At 44.9% G+C, this 25,032-nt stretch overlaps 2 protein-coding genes across 2 annotated transcripts in view; one reads left to right on the top strand and one right to left on the bottom strand.

Annotated features, from left to right (window-relative positions):
* The window catches only part of SKAP1 (src kinase associated phosphoprotein 1), a 682,301-nt gene that overhangs the window by 342,686 nt on the left and 314,583 nt on the right, over positions 1–25,032 (top strand). The window lies entirely within an intron of this gene.
* LOC141270795 (uncharacterized) lies at positions 958–25,009 on the bottom strand. The gene is made up of 4 exons (XM_073680904.1): positions 24,798–25,009; positions 24,160–24,396; positions 1,724–1,893; positions 958–1,098 (listed from the first exon to the last, which is right to left on the bottom strand). The coding sequence occupies exons 1-4, from the start codon at positions 24,991–24,993 to the stop codon at positions 958–960; spliced, it is 744 nt and encodes a 247-aa protein (XP_073537005.1). The 5' UTR covers positions 24,994–25,009.

The raw sequence follows: 25,032 nt of genomic DNA, 5'->3' as shown, positions 1-25,032 counted from the left end.
GCCGGTCATACATTGAGCCCCTATAGGGCATCAATGTAAAAGTAGTGGACAACTTTTTTAATCATTTACTACTTGAATTAGCTTCTTATTGCATGTAATGTGATACGACTAGTCTACTACTTTAATTTCTATACCTAATAATAATAATTGTTTACAGTGTACACCCTATAGAGACATTGGCAGGGCCTGAACACAACAAAATTGAGTCCAGTAATTAAAGGGGCTTTCCCACGAACAAAAGTTAATTTTAATTATTGTCTGTGTCTGACCGTGCACAGAACATACCACATCTCCTGGGCAGGGGAGGAAGCAAAAGAGTATACAGACATTACAGCCGGGGATCACAGAGGATTCATTTTGTGAGGTAAAATATTTCCCTGCCTGTTTTTAAACAATATTTTACCTCACAAAATGAATCCTCTGTGATCCCCTGCTGTAATGTCTGTATTGTCGTTTGCTTCCTCCCCTGCCCAGGAGATGTGGTATGTTCCGTACATGGTCAGACACAGACAATTTTTAAAATGAACTTTTGTTCGTGGGAAAACCCCTTTAAGAAGTAGGTATTTTTAATTCTGCAGTCATGAGTAAAAAAGGAGTACTCCAAAGAAAGGGACTTTTTCGTATATATACTTACTCTCTCTGTCTTGCGCCTGACATTATTATGTAACGTGAGCTCTGCAGCCTATTAGTGGTCACACCTACCCTGGACATCTGAGTTATATCTGAGGTGAATGTGAATGCAGCAGCCCACTAGCTGCCGCAGATGGGCCACAGGCTCACGTGACATGATAATGTCATGTGCGGGCCGACAGACATGTTTCCCACATTGCTGGAACCAGTCCACTGGGACTGCTGGGCTCTGCAGTGATTATAAGCTGTTTTTATATTCAGGGGAACCTGTTTCTATTAATAAGGGGTTGTCCAAGTGGTGAGCAACTTAATGAGCATTAGCTATGTTCACATAACATTTGGACCATATATCAGATGTTTGCAGGAGAAAATACATCTTGTATGTCCTTTTGGCATTGGTGTAACAAGTTTATGCTTACATAAGATCGTTTTCCTGAACTGATTGTATATTTCGGTATGCATTTGGATCTGTCAAAACAAGAAACATAAACCCATTATCTAGGGATATTGTCTAAAATATGTCCTAAAAATGCATACACTGTTGTAGTTATACACCATGCACTCGTATATGTCCTAAAATAAATGCAGAGTCTACCCACTACTCCAGCGGGCTTTAGATTCAAGACTGATGTATAAAACGCCAATTTTGAAAAAATCCCTCCATTGTGTCTGGGTAATTGATTGTAAGCCTTTTAAGGAATAAGCACTGTTCTCTACACTATATGATGATGTAAATGTAACACTCTTCAACTCTGAGAACTACTATAAGGGTATGTGCCCACGATGCGGAAATTTGCGCTTCATTTCTGCATGTCCTTTTCCCGGAAAAACGCATGCGGAATTTGCCATGCGTTTTTTGCTCGTAATTCGTGCGTTTTGCACATGCGGAATTGCCTTGCGTTTTCTACTGCATTGTAGATGGCAATTCTGCATGCGTAAGCGCACAAAGAATGGACATGCTGCATCATGGGCATTACAATTGCGGAATTACATAGGGGACCATGGCAGAAGGCTTAGCATGCGTATATCATGCATTTACGCTGCAGAAATTTCCGCACCAAATACGCATGAAATACGCATCGTGGGCACATACCCTAATGTTTTCTTGTGGGTAGGTAAGTTCAGGGACTTGGACAGAGATTCTAGTTGCTCGGAACCTTGAGTCAGCCTCTTGACTTGAGGTCTGGAAGGTGATGAAAGGAAGGAGGCATCCTATGATAGTATGATATTTTCCTAAAGCGGAGACTGGAAGGTACAGTTTTGCTAGGGGAATTAGGCAATAGAGTTTCAGTCCTTGGAACCTCAGTCAGGATATAGAGAAAATGTCATAATGGTCCAGTCTCAGAAGCCAATCCACCTGTGGTGTTGGACTTGTCCTGTGTAATCCTCCGCAGGATGTGTGCAGATGGTTGGTTGGGCTTCATATTTGGCCTCAGACACTACATGGGTTTCCGCATGGCTGCTTATGGATATAAGTAATCCTTATCCTTAGTGAATGAATCTTATAAATATTGGGTCCTTTCACATAGTCACTGTGTAATATCAGCTAAAGGACAGCCACATTGTTTATAGATTGTGTATCTCTATTAAATTGAATGCTGTGCCATTGTTTTTTTTTTTCTAAAGCACGATTATTTCAGAACTACTTAGGTTAAAAGGAACATTGTGCTGAATCTCAGCCAATTTATGAAATCCGGCATCTCATTCACATTTTATGTGTATAAGCGGGGAGGTGGGGGGAAATTCTTTCCCATCTGCAGGATTTCCCTCTGTCCCCCACCCTTCCTATAATTAAAATTTACTGCAGACCCCTCAATCTGTTTCCTTTCTAAAAATAAAATGATCCCCCTGCAATGAATAAATATAATTGTGAACATAGTTTAGCAAACAGACCATTAAATAAGTGCAAATCCGGAACATTTCATGCAGGTTATATAACATTTCAGGCTCGATTTCCTTGTCTAAGACATTATTGTTCTCATCATCATTTCTACTTATTCAATGCTTTTCATTTAGTTATTAATATTGTTTTGTGTATATGAACAGAAACTGACTAATCCTGGTGGACCCAATCATCTGTTAGTGCCTCAACTTTCTGGAAACGTTCTCCTATTTCTGATCGCAAGAGTATTCCTGCTGATTGCTCTGTTTCTAGTGTAAAAAATGCAGCTGTTAACTTCTTTAAGGGCTTGTTCAAACAAGCATATTATAAGTACGTGTGCTGTCCGTGTGCATCATGGATCACACACAGAGAGCACATGCACACATCATACATAGCCAATGTGCCAGTGAAAATACGAACCAACGCTCTGCGTGAACTAACAAATTGCTGTATACACTACTTTGGTCTGATTCATGGACCAGACTAGTGCATGTAAATGGCACGCAGCTCCTGCACTTGTCTGATGTGGGAATGAGCAAACTGACCTGGACACAGAGCCAGTCAGGTCAGCAATTTTGCAAATGTGAGTGACCCAAGTTTCATATAGCTGTCTGAACCCGGCCTCAACCGCAAAAAAAGAAAAAAACTAGCAAGAAAATGTCACAATTACATAACAATAATGCGTGCACTGTGGGAAAATCTGCATTGTCCATTAGCTAAAATAGCCCAACTATCATCTGCTATAATAACCTAAAAGTGGACAATCTCCCGGACAACCTGGAGCGTGGCCTGCTAGTGATCAGCCTGTGTTGCTTTTAGCAGCTCTATTATTCCATCCTGGTAAATACACTGGGTCAACAAGCCGCTTCTAAATGATAATAGAAATTGATGTCTTATTATTTATTGTGAACCACACGTCATCTTATGAATTATTTCAGACATTTACACTTTTTTTTTTTGCAAAAATATGGGCATCTCCTATAGGAAAGAAAGAAAACCTTTCTTCTGAGGGAATCTGTGACTTTGTCACACTGTATGTGTATGTGTAAGAGTGGTGGAGAATATGTTCTACTCTGACGCCCCAAGTGGTTATATGTATTTTATAGTAATGTATGTTATCTGAAAGTAAAACCCCCTGGGGCTGTAGTTTAGCCTAGACAGGGTTAACTGTAATGGCCAGCCCAGATTGGGGAGGGGAAACTGAGAGTTAGTGCCAAGTTCAGTAGGTATCAAGTTCAGTTAGAGAAAGTAAGGAGAAGTGACAGCAGTGGCCATAGGCAGAGGGCTGCTAGGGTCAATAAGAGCCTGTTAATCTGGGCAGTGGATTGCCATAGAACCCTTCCGTGCGAATCCATCTGTCGGCCTGGGGACCTCGAGATGGATGCCAGGGCCTTTGGGCGCACCAAGTCTGTGGTGCTGCAGGCAAAGATGGACTCATAGCATCTTTTTATACTTATCTAATGAAATTGATTTTATTTATTTAGTTTTTGATAGTGATTGTGTATTATACACTAAGCTTCTGTTTATGAATAAAGCTTAATTTGTGTAAATAAATCCTGGTGATATTACTGGAACTTGAACAGTGCCTGCAACAAGACCCAACTTTTTCTTTTTTTTTCTTCAATTATTCTTAACTGGAACATACTGCCTACCGTGCCAAGTAGGGTAAAGGGCAGCAGTTTCACTGATGATGCATTAGTTAAATAGGTCAATCATGTTCAACCTTACTTGACCAGCTATATACTAGCTTAGCTATTGCTAGGTCATTTATAACTCAAAATGCCATATCTTGTGACAAAACCATCTAACCCTTTTAAATTGCTGATATAGTGTCCGACATTAATATGGTTGCGGTAGGTCCTTCCACAGTCAGACTACTCTAAGGCAATGTGCCCACGATGCAGAAATGAAGCAGAAATTTTCTTGAGCATTTCTGCATCTCCTTTGTAGAAAAAACGCATGCGGATTTTACATGCGTTTTTTCTGCCAGGGAAAAGCGTTTTTTAAGCGTTTTTGCATGCATTTACGCATGCGATTTTTCAAGCTGACGTCAGCGGTGGCGTGACCATCACATGACTAAATGACGTCAGCGCTGGTCCTTTCAGAACACCGCGGGACGCCGAGGACAGAGGATGTCATCGGAGAGGAGACCGGGGGCCACCAGAGAGGTAAGTATAATGTTTTTTTTAATTTTTTACATTTTAATTCTTTTTTTTACTAATGGTACCCGGGTCTGGAGGAGAGTCTCCTCTTCTCCAGACCCGGGTACCATCCCCGCTTTGAACCTCCACATGCAGACATGTATACATGCGGATGTTATGCGGTTCAATGCAAGTCAATGGTGGTGATTTTGCCGCGTTTACGCACAAGAAATGGTTGTGATGTGGATTTTTCCGCAATGATAATCCGCAGCGGAAATTTCCGCAGCATGTGCAAAGCACATGCGGATTATCATTGGGAAACATGGCAGACAACTTAACATGCGTTTTTAATGCGTTTTAGCAACGGAAATGGCGCTGCGGAAACGCATTCAATCTGCATCGTGGACTCACAGCCTAACTGTAAAGAACCCTTTCATATTTATCTGCCCGGATCGCCTATCTTCCACATGAATGCTTGTCATTTGTAATGTCCTTGGAAGGAATAATTTGTGTGCCAGTCCTTTCTATTGACCACACATGTATTTAAACATATACAGTGCATTGTGAAAGTATTTGGCCCCCTTGAACTTTTCTACCTTTTGCCACATTTCTGGCTTCAAACATAAAAATATAAAATTCTAATTTTTTTGGGAAGAATCAACAACAAGTGGGACACAATCGTGAAGTGGAACGAAATTTATTGGATATTTTAAACTTTAACCAATTAAAAACTGAAAAGTGGGGCATGCAATATTATTTGGCCCCCTTGAGTTAATACCTTGTAGCGCCACCTTTTGCTGCGATTACAGCTGCAAGTTGCTTGGGGTATGTGTCTATCAGTTTTGCACATCGAGAGGCTGAAATTCTTGCCCATTCTTCCTTGCAAAACAGCTCAAGCTCATTAAGGTTGGATGGAGGGCGTTTGTGAACAGCAGTTTTCAGCTCTTTCCACAGATTCTCGTTTGGATTCAGGTCTGGACTTTGACTTGGCCATTCTAACACCTGGATACGTTTATTTTTTTAACCATTCCATTGTAGATTTTGCTTTATGTTGGGGATCATTGTCTTGTTGAAAAATAAATCTCCGTCCCAGTCTCAGGTCTTTTGCAGACTCCAACAGGTTTTCTTCCAGAATGGTCCTGTATTTGGCTCTGCCCATCTTCCCTGTCCCTGCTGAAGAAAAGCTGGCCCAAACCATGATGCTGCCACCACCATGTTTGACAGTGGGTATGGTGTTGTGAGGGTAGTGAGCTGTGTTGCTTTTACGCCAAACATATCGTTTTGCATTGTGGCCAAAAAGTTCAATTTTGGTTTCATCTGACCAGAGCACCTTATTCCACATGTTTAGTGTGTCTCCCAGGTGGCTTGTGGCAAACTTCAAACAAGACTTTTTATGGATATCTTTGAGAAATGGCTTTCTTCTTGCCACTCTTCCATAAAGGCCAGATTTGTGCAGTGTACGACTGATTGTTGTCCTATGGACAGACTCTCCCACCTCAGCTGTAGATCTCTGCGGTTCATCTAGAGTGATCATGGGCCTTTTGGCTGCATCTCTGATCAGTCTTCTCCTTGTTCGAGATGAAAGTTTAGAGGGACGGCCAGGTCTTGGTAGATTTGCAGTGGTCTGATACTCCTTCCATTTCAATATGATCGCTTGCACAGTGCTCCTTGAGATGTTTAAAACTTGGGAAATCTTTTTGTATCCAAATCCAGCTTTAAACTTCACCACAACAGTATCTCGGACCTGCCTGGTGTGTTCCTTGGTCTTCATGATGCTCTCTGCACTTGAAACAGAACGCTGAGACTATCACAGAGCAGGTGCATTTATACGAAGACTTGATTACACACAGGTGGATTCTATTTATCATTACCAGTCATTTATGACAACATTGGATCATTCAGAGATCCTCACTGAACTTCAGGAGGGAGTTTGCTGCACTGAAAGTAAAGGGGCCGAATAATATTGCACGCCCCAATTTTTTAGTTTTTAATTTGTTAAAAAAGTTTAAAATATCCAATAAATTTCGTTCCACTTCACGATTGTGTCCCACTTGTTGATTCTTCCCAAAAAAATTAGAATTTTATATCTTTATGTTTGAAGCCAGAAATGTGGCAAAAGGTAGAAAAGTTCAAGGGGGCCAAATAATTTCACAATGCACTGTAACGGAGATCACCTCTGAGGCATCTTTTCTTCTAAGCTAAACAGACCCAACTTTTCTAACCTCTCTGTTTAGGAGAGACCTTCCATCCCATGTGATAATCTAGTTGCCCCTCTTTCAACTTTCTCTATTGTTCCGACATTGTTTTTCTAAAATGTGGAGCCTAAAACTGGATCCCATTTTCAAGATGTGGTCTTACAAGTGATTTATACAGGGGTAATAATACACCTGATTTTATCTCCTTTTTTTTTTGTACAACCTAACCCTTGTTTGTTTTTGCAGCTGCTGCCTGACATTGAGCACTGCTGCTTGGCTTACTTGTAACCAAAAAGTCCTTCTCCTGTTCTGTAATCCCTAGTATATTTCCATTTAATGTATGTGCAACAATGCTATCACTCAGGCTGCAGTGCATTGCTCTACTACATTCATCAACATTAATCCTCATCTGCCATGTGTTTGCCCATGCAGACATCCTATCCAGATCGTTCTGTAATATTAGGGTATGTTCACACATTGCTGCTTTTCTGCTTTTTTTTTCAACAGCCAAAACCTGATCTCTTGGCAGCAAAAAAAAAAAGCTGCAGACAAAAAGCAGGTTTTGCTGGCTTTTCTTGTGTTTTTGCCAGGGCTCTGGAGTCGGTAAGCCAAACCTCCGACTCCGACTCCTCAATTTCCATGCCCCCGACTCCACGACTCCAACTCCCTCATACATGGCTCATGTTTAAGTGATAAATTTACTGTAGCACAGATTAATCTCAGCTAAGACCCTTTGATCAGGAATAGGACAACTCTGACTTCACAGCCCTGGTTTTTGCAGTGTTTTTCAGGATCCCAAAGATCAGATTTTGCTTCCACAATACAAGCATGAACAATGCAAGGTGTTAGGCCTCCAATGTAAGACGTATGTGAAACGATAAAACATTTTTGGAAAAAGGGCAATTTGATAAAATATTTAGTGGAAAAAGATTTTTATGTCTGAAAAAAGTGACTATTCTGAACAAAAAAAGTTCATGAAAAAGTACATAATTACAAATGTAAAAACAGTGGGGGGGAGTTGATTTGGTCTGACATAGTTTACCTAAGACATTCACAGTGCATTGAGTTAGTCAGGTATTGTTCAAATTCATGGTAGGGCATTATTTACTTTCATACATTGGTAGGGCAGTGTTTACTTTAATACATTGCTCGGGCATTGAGTTTGTCAGGTATTGTTTACTTTCACACGTATCACTAATTTAATTAAACTGTACTAATACTAATATCCATGCTCATGTGAGGACACAAAGACATTTTGCTTTAAACTTGGGAAAAATCACAAAAACAAATGGGTTTCACATGCTGTACATGCATTTTCCACTAAAAATGCTGCGAAAAGTGATGGCAGCATTTATTTGCTGCGTTTTTGCACTTACTCATTGCTTTCTATGGATGAAAAAATGCTGCAAAAAAGCTGAAAGAATTAACATGCTGCAGTTTTCCAATTCAGTCAGGAAAAAAAAATTAAGCGTTTGCATGAAATTTCTGAAATCTTATAGCTTTTGCTGGTGCTGTAAAAAGCAGCTTTTAATTTGCATAAAAACCGCAACGTGTGAACATCAGTTTTTATTATCCTATAAAGTTTTGTGTCATCCGCAAAGGAAACACCTTTCTCTCAATCTCATCCACAAGATCATTAATAAAGAGATTGAAATTAATTGGGCCCAACATTTGCTTTCCTGAAAGTTGAGCCTTACAGTACAACTTTTCCAAATCATCACCTCTCCTACCTTCATACCCTCAGCACCTTCTCCTCTTTTTTTTTTTCTTTATAGGTTGCTATTTAGATTGTAGGTATTAACGGTCACAGCTGTAGAAGGTCCATAATGTACAATGCTATACCTAGACTGGGGACCCTCTGTTATATAAGAAAACAGGAGTGCTATGCAATGGCATTGCCAATGAATCAAGTTTATTGCTTTAAAATAATTATACAGAGCTACACAGAACCATCTTTATAAACCAGTGTTTCCCAAACTCCAGTCCTCACTGCCCCCAACAGATAAGGCTTTCAATAACTCCTTAATATTGTACATGTGGTGGAATTATTTTCAAGTGGTCTCTCACCTGTACGGAACTAAGGAAATCCTGAAAACATGATCTGTTGGAGAGGGTTGTGAAGACTGAAATTTTGGAAACATTGCTCTGAAAAAATTAACTGTTCACTTTTATATGTGAATATAGTAAAATGACATCATTGCATAGAATGACAATTGACATCATTGTATAATATAACATCCTTAGCAGATTGGTTGATGAGTGGCCTCTAGGTAGTAGGTAGTACCTTACAGATAAGTAGTTATCAAGTAGTTATGGTTAGACTCATGGCTGTAAACCTTGTTAATTTATATCTCCCTATCGGTATCAGAGTTACACGTTTTGCATTGCTGTGGATGTATTTTTATTTTCTGGCTTTTTCTTTCTCCTCTCCATATTATTTCACAGGCCGGTTTTGTAAATGTCTCATCTCGTAACCATAGTACTCTGAGTGCACACATTGTGAATTAAATAATGGAAGTCTTTGGTGACACAAGTTTGTTGAAGAAAGTTTCCCTGTGTTATTTTTATGGCCGAGTGAGACAGAATTTACAGGGAGCTGAAATCATTGTAGCTAATTAGTTGAATGGCCCTATTATTTATCCAGGGACACGTAGTACAATAATTGCTATTGCAGGTTTGAAACATCTCGGGGATATTAATTCCAGAGCCTTCATGTCATCTCAGTACAGTAAAACTTCCTAATGGTACCCTGAAGGTGCATAATCTCATTTTAAAAGTACTTCTTTTTTTTTTTTTTATCCTGGACGAACTGGCAGAATCTCTTACCATTAAAAGACGGCAAAGAGGAAGGTAGAGAATATTTTCTTGTAAAGATGTGTTAGAATTTTCTGATTATTTTTTAGCATGTGACCTCTGGCAGCGTGGGTAATGTCTGGAGGAATCCCAGTTTTTTTTACTAGAGCTAGAGTGATGCTCATGTTATTAATGTGTAAGGCTAATTAGGGAATACCCACTGTTGTGATTAGAAGGAAGGCATGGCACGTTTCGCCCATTCACCTGATATGTCTGTGTTTAGATAGAATACTTGGCACAGTCTAGGCTTTTATTTAGCAGGGAGGGTTTTGGGCTTGTGCCCGGCAAGGCGATGACCTGGGACATTTTAGTCATATGGCATCATATTTAACACCTCATAAGCTCCCTACAGGTCTGCTGGAGCCAATGACACAGCGGAGCCTCCTGAAATGACCCTGCATTGTGTTTATTGCTCTCGCTCTTGCAGAGTCCAAGGCTCATTGAGTTCTCTCTGGTAACACATCTGTGTTCAGCTGCTGCTCTTCACATCTCTGTGTGCTTCTGTCTGCCTGTGTCCACTCTCCTTTTACTACATCTAAATTTGGCAGATCTTTCTGTGACTTCATTTTTTGTAAGCATCAGTGAAACCATGTGTAAAAAAAAAAAAAGTTGATAAACTGTGAAAATAAATTGTGCAACATAAAAAGTGGAAAGCTACAGTTATCTGTTAGCACATTAGTATAATAACGATTATTGTATTTTAACACCAGACTGAGCGTTATGTATTATCATGTATTGTATGTTTCACAATTCCTTTGGTTTTATGGTGATTATCGCACTTTATAAAGACATATACATATATATATTTATATATAATATTTATATACACTAGTTTTACAACATGACATTGAATTACTGGGCAGTGTTGTTTCTCGATAGCTGATGCCAAGAGTGTGCAAAGCAGTCATCAAAGCAAAAGGTGGCTACTTTGAAGAACCTAGAATATAAAACATATTTTCAGTTGTTTCACACTTTTTTGTTAAGTATATAATTCCACATGTGTTAATTCATAGTTTTGATGCCTTCAGTGTGAATGTACAATTTTCATAGTCATGAAAATACAGAAAAATCTTTAAATGAGAAGGTGTGTCCAAACATTTGGTCTGTACTGTAAATATAGTGATAGCAGTGTACACTCCAGAACAAACCACTGACAGCTGAATGTGTTACAGCAGAACTTGTGCCGAGCTTTATAGTTCAAATTCTACAGCTCAGCTGCTCGCCAGAATTGTCAATCAAAGAGGAGAGCCTGCCCTGCTAGAAACCAGGAAGTACAGAGACTATAGAGTTGTGAGCTCAAGAGACAACTTGAGAATAACCCTTTAAGCAAAAACAGCAAAATAGAAAGGTATATCTCCTTTGTGCAGTACACCAGTCAGCTGTATCTTGGCTATTTGTAGGTAAAAGGGGATCTGTCAACCAGGGCTGTGGAGTCGGAGTCGTTATAAAATGGACCAACTCTGACTCCTAAAATATATAATAAATTGGGTACAGTAGTTCAATGCAGTTTGTGGGGAATATTTTTTCATAAGAATTTGGGAAAGTTATGAAATGTCCTATAAATGTCTGTCCTATTCCTGATCTAAGGGTCTAGACTTTTAGCTGAGATGAATCTGTGCTACAGTAAATTTATCACTTACACGTGAGCCATGTATGAGGGGTCGGCTTTAGAGTCGGTGTCATGGAAAGTGAGGAGTCGGAGGTTTGGCTTACCGGCTCCACAGCCCTGCTGTCAACATGTTTTTCTATGTAATCTGAAGACCGCACGAGGTAGGGGTTAAAACGCAGATTTCAGGGATGCCTCTCTTATCCAGCTCTGTCCTGTTGTTTACTTGCAATGATTGTTTTAGCAAGAGGAGCTTATTATTGCTTGGACACAGCAGCAGGTGAGCCCAAGTCCGACTCCACCCCCTTCTGTGATAAGCACCTCACTGTTTATAGACATTGTATATACAGAGCCTGGTGTGGGTGGGGTTAGCTTTTCAGCTCTGCTGCTTTCCTAAATCTAAAAGCTCTGATTGTGTCAGAACGGCTGCAGCCAGTAAACTAAATGATACATCATTGGATTCAGGGTCTACATCATGCTGCTCTCAGATGAGGTAGCAAAACATGCTGACAGATTCCCTTTAAGGATATAAAGTATGTATATCTTACACTTACTCTTTATGCGATCTATCTATCGATCTATCTATATCCATCCATATATACAGTACATTTTGTTCTAAAAGTAATGCCTCGTTATTTACGTGGAAACTACAAAAATAAAGACAGCATAATAACAGTTGCATAGAGCAACATTTCAGCTGCATAATGACCTTTTTCCACAAAGTCACCATTATTGGTTATGCATTTTTGCTACTATTGAACAAGAGCATTTTTCTAAATGCATGGTGCCTCCAGTAAAACATGGTGGTGGCAGTGCCCTTATGTGGGGCTGCATGAGTACGGGATGCTGTATTTCACTGATGGGATCATGAATTCACATATGTACTGCTCTATATTGAAAAAGAAGATGCTACCATCACTCTGTGCCCTGGGTAGACATGTGTTTTGGATCATTGTCTTGGGAAAGTGCACATCTGTTACATTTCTGAAGAAGAACACAGTGAAAGTGATTCACTGGCCAAATATGTCTCCTGATCTGAACCCAATCGAACACCTATTGGGAATCCTGAAGAGACAAGTTGAGCATCACTCTCCACCCAGCATCCAGGCTCTAAAAGAGGTTGTTTTTGAAGATGTTGCAATATGTTGCCAACGTGTTCTTTCCAAGCCTAGAAGATTTGATGCTGTCCTTAAAAATCATGGAGGGAATACAAAATACTAGGTGTAGTAAATTTTGATGGGGGTTGTATTTTTTTTTCATCAACTAATTTAAGTAAAACTGGAGATCTTATGAGTTATATTATTAACTTTACTTTCATGCTATAGGTTAAACAATCTTCTATGGAACTCAGTATTGTTAAAGTTTTGGAAATTGTTCTCGTATTCAGTGAGATATTGATTAAAATCTTACTTTTTAAAGTGGGTGTACTCACTTATGCTACGCACTGTGAATGATTTTTTCTACATTACAAAAACCTGGCAGGTGTGTAGACTTTTCATATCAACGGTAGATATATGAAAATAATTTTCTGATCAACCTTGCTGAGCAGCACTGCTCTGGACAGGATTCTGTGTTTTATCAGGCAGACAATTTCTTCTGTGTATCTGTTTCTGGGATGCTTCAAAGGAAGTTGGATTTGTATGTTGAGTCCCAGCTGGAATGAGAATATACCAGAGTGAGCCTGAGGTATTTATCACCCCACAAAGATAAAGCTGGGAGTGAATGGGGGGCTATAAACACAGCTAGGAGGAAATGTTTATGACCGGCCTGGTGCTGTGTGAATACTGTGCTCTGGTGAGTGACTGTCATGTAATTGTCTCCCATTTGGGTACCATGATCTGATCTCAAGATGTTCTCACAGGACAGACTGTCTCTTTCCTCTAGTGGGGGGTTGTTGAGGAAGGAAAGGGAGGAGAAGATTCTTTTCACAAGATCACTTTACCCAAAAGGAACATCTCCAGTATGTTGGAAACAGGACTCCTGTGGGTTTGTATGTAATCTACATAAAACATATCCACCAGGTCTCCCTGCACATGGTACATTAGCTACTAATCTGATGTGGGATAAATCCTATAAGAACGGTATTAGTTGTGCAGTGTGTAAAAGGCTTACATTGAACACATTTTACTACCTATATTAGTATCCACTTGTGAGATCTAAGATTCACCGTTTTGATTCACCAAAAGTGGATGTTTAAATAAATGCTGAATGGGCAAAAAAAATCTAAGTACAGAACTTAAATTTGTTGGAGAAAAGCAAATGCTTCCCAATGTAATAAATTAAAAACGTATTATTAAACGAAAGATTTGATGTAGAAAAACAGACGTCTCTGAAAGTGAAAAATAAAGCCTTCCCTACAATCAGCTCTGCAGTGTTACAGCTTATGTGAGCCTTTCTCTGCTAGAATCATTGCAAAAGTCAAAAAAGGCTTTTTTTTTCACTTGAAGAGCTGTCTCTATCTCCATTTTGTGCTGTTGACAGGGAGAGTGGTAACACCCAGTTGTCAATTCATACATTTCTTGGAGAAATAGAGCAGTGTTGTGTCATTCTTCTGCTGTTATTGATACTTTACAGGGAAATACAAACTTTTATTTGTAGTGGATGTTGTGTGCCTGGCACCTGCCTGGATTCTGTCCTTCAACAGAACCAAAAAAGAGCTTCTATCATTTTGTGTCCAGTTGCATGTGTGACACCCCAGGGGTCTGGTTGTCACAGTGATAGAGATATTACGTCTGAGAGCAGGTGGGAGGTCCTTTGGTCAGGGATCCTGTGCATGCCACACCTCCTGCCCAGCCTTGGGAGGGGAAGAACTTCCCCTGTATAAACCCGGGGCTGAGGCAGGGTTAGTGAGTCCAGGAAGAGTAGAGACAACAGCAGCATAGGAAGCAGCAGAGTCACAAGGAGTCAGGGGCTGGCAGCTAAAGAGCTCGCCCTGACTAAGAAGATTCTTTACCGGACCCGGAGTCCGAGGCTGTGGGGACTAACTTCTACCCAGCAGCAGAATCCGTCAGGCAGGGGATTTCAGGTCCCCTGGCCCAGAAGCCCGAAGGCCCGGTCGCACGCGTGGGACCAGCACCGCCATCGTGGAGCGGAAGCCATTAGAAGGCCCCGAGTCACCGGCCATACGGGTGAGCACCACACGGTACACTCAGGGACGTGGGCTACTTACATCAGCTTCTAGCAAGGTAGCCAGAAGAGTACAGTCAGCTTGGGAGGCCTACAACTACGCCTGGCCAGGGGAGATCCCATCTGCTCAAGGACTGACCAGGCCCCGTTCGCTAGCAAGTACTCCGGGAGGGTCTATCGTTGTTACCAGTAAAGACCCTGAACGCTACCATACCGTCTCTGAGTGGTTCCTGCTACCCCCATCATCCACGTCGGCTGCCCTGAGGCCATACCCCTCCCGTTGGGGGTTATACTATCACGCTGCACCATCCTTCCACCGGCCTCAGCGGTCTGCCCTGCAGCAGCAGCCCCCTGGCTGCATTCAACGGGTGGCGTAGTCATCAACCATTTTCTACCGCTAACAGACTGCCGTCCAGTTTGACTCCCTGGGCACGGACCGGGTCACCGCCACGAGACTACAACCCTAAACAGATCCGGCTCCGGGTAAGCTCCCGCGTGCGCAACGCAGCGCGACACAGGCCCAGGGGCGCGTCAACTTTGGCGTAGTCGGCAGGATCACGTGCCCGCAACCACCGGGTACTGCGTGCCTGAAAAGCAAAGACTGTTCAAACTTACCAGTGGTGAAGATTCCCGCCATCGGTGAAGATTCCCGCCATCCGGCGCCATCTTCAGCCTTCTTCCCGCCATCGGTGAAGTTTCCCGCCATCCGGCGCCATCTTCAGCCTTCTTCCCGCCATCCGTGGAGTTTTCCCGCCATTGGACGCCATCTTGAGGACGCTGCGCGGGAAGAAGAGGGGCGTGGACTCCGAAAGCGCGCGAGAACTGAAGCCCCGCCTCACGTCCGGACGTTGCGTAAGGTCCTGGAAGGAGCCCAGCAGACGCCGACGTCACAGGAGCGCGACGGAAGGTCCTCAACCCTGACGATCCACTGCGGAGCCGCGGCCTACGGAACAGGATCATCGCAAGGTAGGCCACGGTCCACTAGGGGGGAGGAAGATGTCGGATACGGAGGAGAGCTCCACTGCCTCAACCCCCGCCAGCGCTACCGCTGTTGCAGTTATGCCCTTCACCATGCCCTATATCCCGGGAGCAGCTTGGCTACCCCAGTACTCAGGGGAGTCACATACCCTGCATGACTTTAGAGAAAAGCTGGATAGCCTCTTCCAGGTGTACCCCCTCACAGAAGAGCAAAAAGTGAGCATCCTGGTGGCCCAACTATCTGGGGCAGCCAAAAGGGAAGTAAAATCCTGGCCACCTGGGAGGAAGACTGTCGCAGGGATACTAACCCGGCTGAAGGACACCTTTGATACCCGCACCTCAGCCGAGATTAAACTTAGATTCTACGGGTGCAAGCAGCGAGCGCATGAGAGTATAAGGGACTATGCACTCAACCTACAAGAGGCCCTGAGGGCCATTAAGCAGACCGACCCTAATGGAGTGGGAAACGAGGACAGGCTGTTGACCGAACAATTTATAGAGGGTTTATATTGCAATGCCCACCGCACCCAGTTGCGGGCAATGGCCTTACAGGACCCTCATCTAGAATTTGCACAGTTCAAGGACAGAGCCATCCGGGTGCTCCGAGAACCGGCACCAGGTGGCGTTGTGACCCACAGACGCCCCACTACCACTTACTACCAGGAGGCGGCGCCCTTGTCAGCAGGGCCTGTGGGAGCTGATGCGCAGGCTTTGGACAATGACCCGGCTCCAGACCTACACCATCAGGTCCAAGAGCTAGCTAAAAGCGTTGCTGCGCTAACCCGAACTGTGCAGTCTTTACAGGTTTCCACTCCAGGGAAGATCCAGCTGGCATCCGGACCGGAGGACATCCCGTGGCGTCGACCAAGGAGGACCCCACCGGCCAGAGGAAGACCCAGTGACCAATACAGCGAGGACGGACGACCCATCTGCCGCCGCTGCAATCAACCCGGACATATGGAAAGGTACTGTTCTTTAAACGGGCACAACCTGGGGTAGAGGGCCAACCCCCAGGAAAAAGATCACCAGGCCCATCGAACTGGCGCGACAGATATGTGGGAGGACGTCCAGTCTTGCCTGTGGTACTGGATGGCATTCCCATGAGTGCCCTACTGGACACCGGGTCACAGGTCACCACCATCCCGTACGTGCTCTTCAAGCAGTACTGGAATGACTCGGATATTACCCGCTACCCTGACGACGACTTGAGTATCATCGCCAGCAATGGTCAGCCCGTGCCACAGATCGGATTTAAAGAGGTGACCATCAAAATTGGTAGAGTCGAACTGGCCGCACAGGGACTGATCATTGTAGATATTGACAAACATGAGAGTCACCCAAAAATAACTCTAGGAACTAATGTAATTGAAAATTGTCTTGCAGAGGTGATTTTCCTTTTACAGCAGGTTGCCAAGAATGCCAGCTCCGGCGAGCAGCGGGTGCTCCAGAAAGAGATCCGGGCACTGATGCAACGGCAACAAGTGGAACTCTCCGGCGGTGAGATTGGTAGCGTAAGAATGTGTGACCCTTTTCCTATTGCCATGCCCCCAAAAAGTGAAATGATGATTTGGTGCCGGGCAGCTATTGGTCTGAGAGGTAGAGATTACCAGGCAATGGTAGAACCAGTTTACTCAGACAGTAGGCCCACCATTTTGACAGCACGGGGGGTGGTCAATGTACGCCATGGGAGGGTGCCCGTTCGCATAATAAATATCGGGGAGAGGGAAGTGTACCTGCCCCGGTATGCCACGCTAGCCAAATTATATACCACTAATCAAAATTCTATACAATCTGTGGAACCCTTGCCTCCATCTCACCCGGAGGAAGGTAACGGCTCTAAGAAAGACATGGAGGACTGGTGTCAGCAACTACATCTGGGTACTGACTCCACTCCCTCACACCAGAAACAAGGAGTCTATCGGGTGGTTCAAGAGTATGAGAGAGTGTTTAGTAAACACCCGTTAGACTTCGGGCGAGTCAAGGGGGTAGAACACCACATCCCCACGGGAGATCATCCTCCCATAAAAGAGAGGTATCGACCCGTACCCCCTGCACATTACCAACACGCCAAGGGGATGCTTAGAGACATGAAGGAGGCTGGGGTAATCCGGGATAGCTGTAGCCCCTGGGCAGCCCCACTAGTTTTAGTCAAAAAGAAAGACAACACCATGAGGATGTGTGTAGATTACCGGAAAATCAACCGTATCACACACAAGGATGCGTACCCCTTACCAAGGATAGAGGAGTCATTGGCTGCTTTAAGATCTGCTAACTTCTTCTCTACCTTGGATCTCACTAGCGGGTACTGGCAGGTTCCTGTAGCAGAGGCGGACCGGGAGAAGACCGCATTCACCACCCCGATGGGACTTAGCGAGTTCACCTGCATGCCGTTCGGACTCTGCAACGCCCCAGGAACCTTCCAACGATTAATGGAGTGCTGTCTGGGCCACAGAAACTTCGAGACGGTCCTGTTGTACCTGGACGATGTCATCGTATACTCCAAAACGTATGAGGACCACCTGAAACACCTGGCGGAGGTGTTCGAAGCTCTGGCGAGTTACGGCCTAAAGGTGAAACCCTCCAAGTGTCACCTCCTGAAACCAAAGGTGCAATACCTGGGACACATGGTGAGCGCTGACGGAGTGGCTCCCGACCCCGATAAGATCACCGCAATCAAAGGATGGCCAAGCCCTTCCAGCGTAAAAGAAGTGCGGCAGTTCCTAGGGTTGGTAGGCTACTACCGAAGGTTTATTCCCGGTTTCACCAAAAAGGCGGCGCCTATGCAGGACCTCCTGATAGGCCAGTCCCGGAAGGCCAAGAACCAGAAGCCGCCCTTCAAATGGGAAGAGCTAGAGGAAGAGTCCTTCCGCCAGCTGAAGATGGCCCTCACGGGGGATGAAATCTTGGCGTATCCGGACTATAGCCAGCCCTTCATCCTCTACACCGACGCCAGTAACGTCGGGCTAGGAGCCGTACTGTCCCAGATTCAGCAGGGGAAAGAGCGAGTAATCGCCTATGCCAGCCGAAAACTGCGACCCACCGAAAGGAATCCCGAGAATTATAGCTCATTTAAGCTAGAGTTCCTGGCCGTGGTATGGGCAGTCACCGAGCGCTTTAAGCATTACCTCGCTTCTTCCCGGTTCACCGTATACACGGATAACAACCCGCTGACACACCTGGACACGGCAAGACTCGGTGCCCTGGAGCAGAGGTGGATGGCCCGTCTGTCCAACTACGAGTTCACAATTAAATACCGGGCAGGGCGCTCCAATACCAACGCGGACGCCCTGTCCAGGATGCCCAACCTGCCGGACGGAGGAGAAGATCCGGAGGGACTGGAAGAAGTTGAACTCCCTGCGTTCCACCGTCATGGGACTATCCAGTATTCCCACCGGGTAAGGAGTAAGCAGGCTGCTACGTTGAACCCCTTACCTCACTACAACTGGGCGGAAACGCAAGACAGCGACCCTGCCGTCCGACTGGTGAAGGAGATGCTGACTCGCCCGGAGGCTAGCCTGGAATCAGACGCTCCAGAGGAAGCCAAACAACTATGGGCAGAGAAGAGTCGACTGTTCCTTTACAAGGGGAAGTTGTGCCGCAGAATGGTTAACTCCAGGACGCATGAACTACTCTGGCAAGTAGTGGTGCCACGAAGAGACGCAGCCATGGTGATGGAGGCATACCACGACGGAGCTGGACACTTCGGGTGGAAAAAGCTGGAGTTCCTGCTGCGCGAGCGGTTCCACTGGGTAGGCATGAGGGGAACCATCGAGAAGTGGTGCAGAGACTGTGGCCCGTGCAATCTGAGAAGGAAGGACCGGGCCAGCCAGAAGACTCCCCTGCAGTCCATCGTCACCCGGCAACCGTTGGAACTGGTAGCCTTGGATCATGTAAAACTGACCCCCAGCAGAAGTGGCTACGTCTACGCGTTAACCATCGTGGATCATTACTCCCGGTTTCTGGTTGTCGTCCCCGTCAAGGACTTAACGGCTCGAACAGCAGCTAGAGCCTTCCAGCAGCACTTTTGCCGTCCACACGGGTACCCGGACCAAGTGCTGACGGACCAGGGACCTGCCTTTGAAGCGGAGGTCTTCCAGGAATTCTGCAATCTGTATGGCTGCCGGAAGATAAGGACGACACCCTACCATCCGCAAACTAATGGACTTTGTGAGAAAATGAACCAGGTGGTAATGGATCTTCTAAAAACGTTGCCCCTGGAAGAACGCAGTCTGTGGCCTGAGAAGTTGCCCGATCTGGTGGACCTATACAACCACATCCCGGTAGGTTCCACCAACTGTACCCCGGCTTACCTAATGAGGGCAAGACCTGGTAAGTTACCTGTTGACCTGGAAATGGGAGTCCTGACGCCCGAGGACACTTCACCAGAAACAGACTGGGACACAGAGAGGCAGCAGCAGTACCGGAAAGTACAGGAGAGCGTGGAGCGAAGTCTCTGTCAGGCTAGGGGAAGACAAGAGAAGACTTACAACCAGTATGCTCCCGCTGTTCCCCTGGTACCCGGAGAGCAGGTCTTGAAGAGGAAGAGACGGCTCCACAAGTTGGACGACCAGTGGGAGAAGGACCCGTACACCGTACTGCCCTCAAGCCACGAGAACCCGAAGGTCTGTACCATCAGTAAAGACGGAGGGGAAACCACAGCCATTGTATCCCGGGACCACCTGAAGAAGTGCCCCGAACAACTGAGGAACCCTGAGGAGGAACAGGAAGACCATCGACCCGTGGAAGAAAGGGAAGATATGGTTAGTACCGTGCTCGGGGACTTCCCTCGGTCTTGGACTCAAGTCAATGGTGCAGTTGTGGTACCCGTACTCACCTTCCTCCAACCATCATCCCAAGAACCTACGGAGCAACGGGTAGAGCTGGAAGAGCAGCCGGTCCAGGAGGCAGAAGACTCCACCCAAGCGAAACAGGAGAATCCACCCTCTGCTTATAGTGAGCCTGCCGTACCCCTAGTGAGACAAAGAGCCGGTAGACAGCTGCCCAGTTTACCCTTGACAGCTCCTACACCCTGTAGTTCAGGGCCAGACAGTCAGCTCCGTAGGTCCACTAGGGCCACTAGAGGCCAGTTACCCGCACGTTGGAGGATCTAAATGTTTAAGTTGTTTTACAATGTTTACCTGTTTATTGTTGCTTGTGTGTAATTTTGTGTTTCTAGTTGTTTTTAGGAGTCTTCGGTGGATTTACCGGGAATCCTTTGTATATAGTTGGAGCGTAACCCAGGATGGACTAGAGACTGTTAAGGACTCGGGGTAGGACAGACCCCTACCTGGTTACGTCTCCCTGTGTTGGTGAAATGGACACCTTTGCTTTTCTTCAAAGACTGCACCCGGTTGCGGACATCCGTGACCATCTTATTGTGTTTCCTTATTGTATTTTATTGTTCTTTGATATACCTTGTTATATTTTTCTAAAAAGTGTTTAGTCCCGGAGTACTAAATTTCACTAGGGGGGAGTGTGACACCCCAGGGGTCTGGTTGTCACAGTGATAGAGATATTACGTCTGAGAGCAGGTGGGAGGTCCTTTGGTCAGGGATCCTGTGCATGCCACACCTCCTGCCCAGCCTTGGGAGGGGAAGAACTTCCCCTGTATAAACCCGGGGCTGAGGCAGGGTTAGTGAGTCCAGGAAGAGTAGAGACAACAGCAGCATAGGAAGCAGCAGAGTCACAAGGAGTCAGGGGCTGGCAGCTAAAGAGCTCGCCCTGACTAAGAAGATTCTTTACCGGACCCGGAGTCCGAGGCTGTGGGGACTAACTTCTACCCAGCAGCAGAATCCGTCAGGCAGGGGATTTCAGGTCCCCTGGCCCAGAAGCCCGAAGGCCCGGTCGCACGCGTGGGACCAGCACCGCCATCGTGGAGCGGAAGCCATTAGAAGGCCCCGAGTCACCGGCCATACGGGTGAGCACCACACGGTACACTCAGGGACGTGGGCTACTTACATCAGCTTCTAGCAAGGTAGCCAGAAGAGTACAGTCAGCTTGGGAGGCCTACAACTACGCCTGGCCAGGGGAGATCCCATCTGCTCAAGGACTGACCAGGCCCCGTTCGCTAGCAAGTACTCCGGGAGGGTCTATCGTTGTTACCAGTAAAGACCCTGAACGCTACCATACCGTCTCTGAGTGGTTCCTGCTACCCCCATCATCCACGTCGGCTGCCCTGAGGCCATACCCCTCCCGTTGGGGGTTATACTATCACGCTGCACCATCCTTCCACCGGCCTCAGCGGTCTGCCCTGCAGCAGCAGCCCCCTGGCTGCATTCAACGGGTGGCGTAGTCATCAACCATTTTCTACCGCTAACAGACTGCCGTCCAGTTTGACTCCCTGGGCACGGACCGGGTCACCGCCACGAGACTACAACCCTAAACAGATCCGGCTCCGGGTAAGCTCCCGCGTGCGCAACGCAGCGCGACACAGGCCCAGGGGCGCGTCACATGAAATTGTGAACTTTATTTTTATGCAAAACTTGATGTGACAGAGCATTGAAGGCTACACCTCTCCCATATCCATTACAAGAGACCTTATGCTGGCTTCATACTGCCATATTTCACGCCGGTCTTTACATGGACAGCAATGCCCAGACTGAACTCCAGTCTCCTCACCTGATGTTACAGCTTCAAAGGCATATATAATGTGGTAAGTTCCGGTAAGGAGATACACAGTCAGTCCAGGCATTGCTGTCCATGTACTTACTGTGAAATACAGCCACTTCCACCCAGCCATAGGCTGGTTCATACATCCAATAAGACCTGGCCCACCACCGGTTCTACTGACCTGAGCTAACTGCTTCATATATGCCTATAAGGCAGTCAGACCAGGTCTTAAAATCCGAGCATGATCTTAGTTTCATGGACGTGTGAAATCAGCCTTTAGTGGAATAATCCAAAGTGAATATCCATATTTATGGAGGGTGAGCGTCACAGGTTACAAGACATCGGCTTGCTATATCTGTGCAAACAAGCAATATTGTGATTAGCACTAGGACTACTGGACTCGTGACCCCGCCTAGAACTACTGAAAGGAGTCATTTTGACTCCTTGCTTGTTTTCGTTTATTTTTAGAGTTTCATTTGTGGTTATTTATTAATAATTATATTTTTTGTAATGTATTATTATTGTGAGATCCAACAGTAATGCTTTTGCTTGTTTTTTTTCTGCTTTTCTTATTTTTCTACAGAAAATAACAATAATTATAATAGACGTTTTTCAAACATTTTTTTTTATTCAAGTGCACACATATAAACAACAACTGAAGAACAAAAAGCAGAGAAAATGTAGGTGGAGGAGCATAAAAATGAAAATATGGCGCAGAATTCACCTTCTAAACATTTGGTGTTTCGCATTTTAGGCATTGCCTTTGATTTATGGCAGTACATTGCCCACACAAAGACTTACCACAAGTCTTACAATTTCCGACAGATCTATTTTTCTTGCACTTTTCTTTGATCTGGCAAAATTTTGTTTGAACCATCACTTCTGAGCATGTAGAAACTTGGGACGTGGAACCCTTTTCCCTATCTGTGACATAAGGACCACTCAACTCTCTCACAAGCATTTGCAAAAATGCCTTGCGTGACATTTTTTGGTGGGTAATCTCCTTGAATATTATCCATGCATTTATACCCGCAAAGTCTAAGGCATTTTCAAATGCATGAACAGGCCATCTCCTTGTGCATGTTCGTGTGGTATATTTTCGTGCCATCTGATCCACTACATCTACTCCATATTTTGTTTCATTGTAAAACTTTACCGTTTCTGGAGTTTTTTTAGCGGAATCAGACGCAACAACAACATCTGGATGGACGGAACTCAAAATGCCAACATTTTTGTTGGGCTTTCCTTGATATACTGTAAGTGTAAAATTGTCTTCATTTCTAAACACTTTAGTGTTGTACAATTCCTCTTTCATGGATTTTATTTCTTTAGGCACTTCTCGCCTTATCTTGTTCAGTGTTCCCACGATGGTTGTTCCTTTGCTTTTTAGCTGTTTAGCTAATTTTACTGAAGTAAAATAATTATCGGTTGTAACATTGCGACCTTTTTTCAAAAACGGGTCCAATAACTTCATTACCACATGGTCAGCTAAACGGTCCTCAGTACGGCGTGTGTCATCTTTGCCTAGATAAGGGAAGCCATTTGCCAGATATTTGCTCCTCTTATCAACAGCTAGCCAATATTTGTGGCCATATTTATCTGGTTTGGAAGGCATGTACTGCGTGAATGGACACCTAGTTTTGCTTGGGAAAAGTTGCTCATCCACCGTTATGTATGGGCCAGGTTTGTAACACGCAATACAATTTTCAATAAACCTGTCCCACACAGTAGAAAATAGAGCAAACTTGTCCGTTTGCAGTCTCTCCGATCGAGTAGATTTCTCATCAAATCTGAGAAACCTCATAATTTCAACAAAGCGGTCCCTAGACATTGTCGCTTTGCAAAACGGTATTCCCCAGTCATTACACCAAATACTGCTAATCGAGTGACGGTTCGTGCCAGATATTCCACGAGCATAGAATATCGCAATGAATGCATCTAGCTCCTCATCAGATTGAGTAAACTGTAAATTATTGTTCCTGCACGCTTCTGCAAGCGTACAGTTCTTTATATGTGTCAATATATATGAATCAAAAAATAAACGCCATGCGCTCAAAGGACTATCGATAATGATATTTCTTCTGGCGTATCCTGTAGGGCCAGGTGCTTCTCGAAGAATATTTTGGCTGTCACGCCTACCAAGCAAGTGTTCTCCAATTTCAACAGGTTTCCATTGAATACCATCCGCTGAAACTAGTATTCCTTCAGATTCGCCTTCTCTGGTGTTTGTTGTTGCATTACCTTCGCCGCCATCGTTATCTGTTGTTCTTTCATTTCTGGGACGTTTTGCTGATTTTTTCTGTCCACGACCAGGAGGATGGTCACGAGGCAACATAACTGCATGAGCCCGATCCCCAGTTGATGTGCTTGGAATATCTGTAAAAAAGTTGATGAATATTTAGAATTTTTGTTTTGTAAGGGTCCGTGCACACTGGCTGGATTAGCGGCGGAATATCCGACCGGATATTCTCACCACAATCCGGCCCGTACCTGCCCGCTCAGGTACAGAGCGGAGTTTCATACCTGAAGCTCCGCTCCGAACCCCGGGCTGGAGCCGCTGTCTGGGACGGAGCCGTGCTCGCGCGTAAGCAAGCGCTGCTCTGTCCCTGACAGCGGCTTCCGCCCGGGGTTCGGAGCGGAGCTTCAGGCATGAGCGGGCAGGTACGGCCTGTATTGCGGCAAGAATATCCAGATGGCTATTCAGCCAGAATTCTGCTAGTGTGCACAGGCCCTAACTCAGTGTGTGGAAGAACAAATAAATACACATAACTACTTACCTTCTGGATTTGTTCCTTCTGAGTCTTCAGATTCACTTGATATGTTCTGAGGAATGAAATCTTCATCACTGTCAGAATCAAATACATGTTCCTGCAATTCGGATTCCGATTCATCCTCCGGTATGGATTGCAAAGTAGCCAGAATATCCTGAGGCTTTATCAAACGTCTTCTCTCCATATTCCTCACAAATTCCATAATTCTATATAGTTCCCTGCTGAAAAATAGAAATGAAAT

Source organism: Phyllobates terribilis, unplaced genomic scaffold (genome assembly GCF_046119375.1).
Source record: "Phyllobates terribilis strain yellow unplaced genomic scaffold, ASM4611937v1 Scaffold_5__5_contigs__length_657084704, whole genome shotgun sequence".
Classification (NCBI taxonomy): Eukaryota; Metazoa; Chordata; class Amphibia; order Anura; family Dendrobatidae; genus Phyllobates; species Phyllobates terribilis.
This window is presented reverse-complemented; position numbering and strand designations above follow the sequence as displayed.